The 6,303-nt window shown below is 32.0% G+C and overlaps 1 protein-coding gene across 1 annotated transcript in view; it reads left to right on the top strand.

Annotated features, from left to right (window-relative positions):
- The first annotated feature begins 1,103 nt into the window (after nucleotides 1-1,103).
- LOC126970787 (coronin-7) overlaps nucleotides 1,104-6,303 on the top strand; it is a 49,643-nt gene continuing 44,443 nt past the window's right edge. The window contains exons 1-3 of the mRNA XM_050816878.1: nucleotides 1,104-1,201; nucleotides 1,579-1,948; nucleotides 3,151-3,337. Coding sequence (XP_050672835.1) covers nucleotides 1,640-1,948; nucleotides 3,151-3,337 — 496 coding nt within the window. The 5' untranslated portion in view covers nucleotides 1,104-1,201; nucleotides 1,579-1,639. The remainder of the gene's footprint in view (nucleotides 1,202-1,578; nucleotides 1,949-3,150; nucleotides 3,338-6,303) is intronic.

Below are 6,303 nucleotides of genomic sequence, written 5' to 3'. Positions count from 1 at the left end.
TGTTCTATATAAAAACTATTCAACATTGATGGCAAATATGGTAGAAAAAAAAATCTGATTCGGAAATAGTGTTAATATTACCTACCTATATGAAGAAATAAGATTATTTGTATTATAAAATCCAAACAAGTCGAACCTTATTTATTAATAAAGGTAAAAAAAGATAATTATGTATATCAAACTTTACATTTTACCATTTGCCAGTAGTAATGCCAATGTAATGTTTAAATTCTCTTTGCCAGTAGCAAGATAAAAAGCTTGTTATTACTTTATAATTCACTATTTACAGCTGCATCATTTTACTAACATTTTAAATATAATATAAAAAAAATTAAATAATTTTATAGTACACACATATAAATAAAATATAGCTTTCTAAAGGGGGTAATCGTTAAGGTAATTATTCCTTAACTGTTACAGATATAAAAAAAAAACTTATATCGAAAATAAGTTACCTATAATCAGTAAAATGTTATCTTTTTCAAAATCAAACGAGAAGTATCCAAAGTTTTGATATTTAAACACTCCCATACATTTAGTATGATATTAGTGGAAAGGTCATTGTATCGCACATCTAAGACAACTAAAAATTAGAAAAGATTATTGTCCTCTGTAGCTGATACTTCCTGCCTTTCCTACTTGGTGTAATTCTACTTCTGAGTAATTTGACTATTTATAATGGCATCCAAATACGTAATGATCAATTGAAATAACTAGTCCTTTTGACTAATTATTAACAAATAAATAATGTTTTTATAAAAACAAATACGTAATAACTATTATAATACATATAATGTAACTGTATGATTATTGATGATATTACTGAAATTTACATGTTCACAAAAGCAGAAATGATAAATAGTTAAAGGCTTCAAAGTTTATCGGACTGATTATTAAAAGTCTATAGACTGTTTTTTGTCGCTTCGATTTTGTTGGAAGTCTTTCGGAAGTTTCAAATATCAAGTGAAATAGCAGCTTATACACTAAATCGCTCCGTGTGAACTGTGAGAGCTATTTATTAGGTCATCTTTTTCTTTGGTCAATGCCGAATAACTTTGACGTTGAAGTATGAATCGTATTATTTGACATTTTAAATAATCGATCAGCATTCCGCATCGAAATGGCCGACGTCTAGAGTGGGAGTGTCTAGCGGAAATCTTTTATAATAATAGTTATTGGTATTGATAATTGGAAGTAATTAGTGAGTATAGTTCGAACTATGTTAATAAAACAATTTTAGCTATGGTTGTGGTGTTACAATTTTTTACATAATATTTCTTATTTATCACTTCCTGTGGCAAGAATCCGGTGAACTAGTTCAAAACAAAAGTTGTAATATTTTCTATTTTATATTATTTCTATTTTGTCTGTCTATTAAATAACAGTAGGATAATATTAAACATTTATATTACAAATCAACCTATTTACGCAAAAGCTTTCAATTATTAAAATTGTCTTTAAATTTAATTGTGAACATAAGTTCTAGGAAATATCCTAAAATATCATACTCAGTTGTGTGTTCAATGTTAAAATGTTATATCTAAAAATATTACACTCAAAACTTCTTAAATTTTGCAGATAAATTTATCAAGCAAACATTCCAAATTGAAGACTGATCTAACATATATACTATACTAAAATGGCTTGGCGTTTTAAAGCCTCAAAATATAAAAATGCTGCACCCATTGTGCCAAAACCTGAAGCATGTATACGAGATATATCAGTGGGCTCATATCAGACATATGGAAACAATATTTGTGCTTCTGCAGCTTTTATGGCATTCAACTGGGAACATGTAGGTTCCAGTATGGCAGTGCTGCCTTTAGATGATTGTGGGAGGAAGAGTAAGACAATGCCTTTACTTCACGCTCATTCGGACACAGTCACAGATATGGATTTCTCTCCCTTTCATGACGGGTTGTTGTTGACTGGCTCTCAAGATTCATTGGTAAGTTCTCATAACTTAAAGAATATTATCTATCAATATCATTTAAATAAAAACTAAATTGCTATCAGGATGAGAATACTTCTGTAGCTTAATTTATTATTTAGTTGACAAGTCAATAACGATTTGAATACCTTAGTTTAGTTTTTCTTGTGAAATTGCACTTGTTGTGCGAATTTGATTGCCCAAATGTTGATTAGAGCATAAAGTATATTCAACTTTCTAATGGCCATTCTTTAAGTTACGCTACTACACATTACGCTGATTAAAAACTTATCAGTTTACATGATATTCTGTTAAGTTTTGTACTACTAATTATGAATTTTAAAATCATAAAGTATAAAAGAAAGTAACAAATTTTTATGACTGATGCATTGTTATCTTTCATTAAATTCAATATATATATGAATAAGCCAGTGGCTCATATGAAACTGCCTCTCTGGGGTGTATTGTGAATGAAAATTAAAAGAAGGGGCAGGGGTGTATTCTCTCTACGCCTTTAACAACCTTACCACTTATTATTGATATTGTGATGCAATCCCCTGGGTATATATAGAAGTCTTAACACAACACTAAAGTTACAAATTTTATTGAAGCAGTTCTGCTAATGCCTATGTAATTGTGCGGGTTAGCAGGAGTTTCAAGAGAAGACTGATGATACTTTTTAAAATAGCTGATGCAAAGTGGTTCCCATTATTCACCCCATGGTGGAGCGAGGCCACACTTAAGATTGGGCATTTAAAGTAAATGGTGCGAACAATATATCTGCATAATTAAAGGCTTAAAAGAATCTAATGTGGTAAAACTTTTAAGTTTGTGAATCACCTCAGTGTTCATAGAAAAAATAAGAAAGTTATCAGGAGGTGCCTTATTATCAGTGTCATAAAGGTAGTGAAGAAAGATTTTAACAGAAACCGCAAATCTTTTGTGTATTGCTATTTTTACTACAACGAATAAAAACGCCTATATACCTAATTCAAAAAATTGCAGCAATGTGAAATAAAAAAAAATGTTTATCTGATAAAGTATTGATAAAGTATTAATAAAGTATTTTAAAAGTAGATACTCATTTTAATGTATGATAGTTCAAAAACCTTTCATGTTTGAGTCACAACTTGACTGGCTTTTCTACTTAAAAAACACCTCTATATTTCAAAAATAGTTTTACTTTAAATTTTGCAATTAAATCCAAATTCTTTCATCAGGTAAAAGTATGGCACATACCTCAAGAAGGGTTGAAGGAATCTCTTTCAACTCCCGAGTGTACCTTGTCACAGAAACAGCGCAGGGTAGAAAATGTCGGTTTTCACCCAGTTGCTGATGGTCTGATACATGTGGCTTCCGGACATGAATTAGCTTTGTGGGACCTGACAACACAGAAGGAAGCATTCAGTAAGTCAATAGCTTAATAATTAATGAATGGTTTTATATTAAAGCCTTTGGAACTAGCAAGCAATAACAAAACCATTGTGTTGTCTCTGTTCTCCGTGCTGAAATCACCAATCCACACACACACACATACTCACGCCTTGTTCCCGTCAGGGTAGGCAGAGACAATAGAATGCCATTTGCTTCTATCCTTACAAACCTCATGCGCTTCCTCTACATTCATTACTCTATTCATACATGCTTGCCGGTTGTGGGTGCTTCGGACCTCTCCTTTTCTGAAATACGTCCCCAATTTGATCAATGAATGTTCTATGAGGTCTCCCACGACCGATCACCAATCCACTAAGTGCATTATCAAGTTTCTTAACTGAAGGGGAAACCCTGGATGCACTCTCAAGTAACTTATATGAAAAAAATCCTGCGAGTACATTTTCAAATGTGAAAGACAGACTTGAGGTGCTCATGCCGTAAAAGCATAGAATAAACACGTACATGTTAGCATAGTGACCAGTAAACTTTCGGACTACTGTTCCTTGCCTGGGACCCTGTTGTTTATGATTTAATTACAACTGTATAGTTTTTAGTTCCCTATACTTGTACTATAAGACGGTATTACTTGCCCAAAGAGAATGAACCAGCATGCTCTATCTCTTCATGGTTATAGGTCAATGGAAAATACTCTATAAATTCCCTTGTGAGTGTCGAAATATATGTTTTTGTGTCATAAACGGCTATGTTTTCTTTTCACAGCTAAAAAAAAATAAAAAAAGTTAAGATAAAAATATATAGATAATATATATTTTTATCTTAACTTAGACATTAAATTTTTCACAGCTTATTATTATTATTTGGCTTGATGGCATATAGATGGCTTTTAGATTTCGCCAATGAGGAGTGTATATTAATCAACTCTGCTATATATGGCTTCGTGAATAAACAAAGTCTTCAGAAACTAACAAATTTGTTACTGCTGTGATTATTCACCGCAAAGAACACTGATGATGTATCTAAAACAAAAAAGACACACACAATATATACAAAGAGTTAGTTGGTTAACAAACAAACTAAAGTTTTATATTATTTTGGTTAACGAATGAACATAAAATATAAACAAAAGGGGAATTAACAAAGGAGAGGAAGGATTTGAAATCAGTGGGGCGAGGGATATCAGGAGGAAGGAGATCATTTTCACAGCTTTAAGAGACTAGGCTTGAGTACTATACAGTTTTAAATACTCCACACGTTCTCAAGATAAAGGGTTTTGACAGACATGGTTCCGTTTTTTCCTTTTGTGGTTTTCTACCTTGTTAATTTCATGACAGCCTTTGTTCTAGGGAACCATAAAAAATTAACACGGCTGTCAAATCTTATTGCGGCTCTATGCTCGCGAGTGTGGATCACAAACTTCTATTAAAAAAAAAAACTCACAGTTGCTTCTTGGCATTTTGTACGAAATGCTGTTCTCACTATCAACAATTCCCACCAAGACCATAACTTTATGTGAAATGGATTGCAGCGGAACGATTTTTCGCCAAATTTATGATTGAACTCGTCTTCTGTGGGAAGAGATAGGAAATGGAAAATATTTCAAATAGTTTTTGGCATATAATATCTAATATATAAAATTCTCATGTCGCGGTGTTTGTAGTTAAAATCCTTCGAAACGGCTTGACCGATGACCTCATGAAATTTTGAGTGCATATTGGTTAGGTCTGAGAATTGGACTACATCTATTTTTCATCCCCATAAATGTTAGGGGTGGTCCACGCCAATTTTTTTTTAATATTTTTGACATTTTTTTTTAAATTTGTTTGATTATGAGTCAACATTAAAATATACATACAACTTCAAATTTTCACCCATCTACGATCAACAGTTACTTTTGTATCGCGATTTTAATATCGGCAAAACAACGTTTGCTGGGTCAGCTAGTAGGTATATATAAAGTGCTAACGTGATGTGGTGAGGATTTTACTTCATACAAATAAATACCCACTTCTGTGTTAAACTTGACATTCATTAGTGCACTTGGAAAGAATTCTGTTCATTTGTTTGTTTATTCCTTAACACAATTGGATGCAGTTAAGCAGAAAGGACACAAAGGCACTTTTGAGTAAGAGGCATTTGAAGTTTCAGCTCCAAATAATCTATATATATAAAAATGAATTACTGTTCGTTAGTCTCGCTAAAACTCGAGAACGGCTGGACCGATTTAGCTGATTTTGGTCTTCAATTATTTCTGGAAGTCCAGAGAAGGTTTAAAAGGTGAATAAATATGAAAATGCTCCGAATTAAATAATAACAATATTGTTTTTCCTTTGATGTGTCCCTCGTCGTTTAGAAATTAAATTGAAATAGTAAAATGAAAAACTTACTAGAATTTATTTTTATTATTTTTCTAACTTTAGGAGGTAAAAAGCAAACTTAATTTTATATACAGAACAACGTCTGTCGGGTCAGCTAGTTTTCCATAAAAATATCCTATATAAGTATCCATAAAAAAACAGTGTACATTTTAAAAATAGGATTTTCACTACATGATAGATTGAATGATTATGTGTATGTGGCATACTTAACTCAATTTTGACCATAAGTCCAGTCGTCCAGTTCAATAGAACCTATTTATCGCAGTTATGCGAAGGTTCGCATTATTAGTAAATAGCCTTATCATCCCATTTTTATATAATATAATAATAATATAATATTGACACAAATTATCTTGCCCCAAGTTAAGCATATATAGCCTGTGTTATGGGTTACAAGACAATGATATATTTAATACAATATACTTACTTAAACATACATAAATTCATATAAACATACATAAATACGTTTAAACATCCATGACTCGGACACAGACATCCATATTCATCATAATAAAAATGCTTGCACCTACCGGGATTCGATCCCGGGACCTCTAACTTAGTAGGTCGCTAACCACTCGGCTATACAGGTCGTCTCACAGTATG

The sequence above is a fragment of the Leptidea sinapis genome, chromosome 22 (assembly GCF_905404315.1).
Source record: "Leptidea sinapis chromosome 22, ilLepSina1.1, whole genome shotgun sequence".
Lineage (NCBI taxonomy): Eukaryota > Metazoa > Arthropoda > Insecta > Lepidoptera > Pieridae > Leptidea > Leptidea sinapis.
Note: the sequence above shows the minus strand (reverse complement) of the source record. Positions and strands in the feature narration are given on the sequence as shown.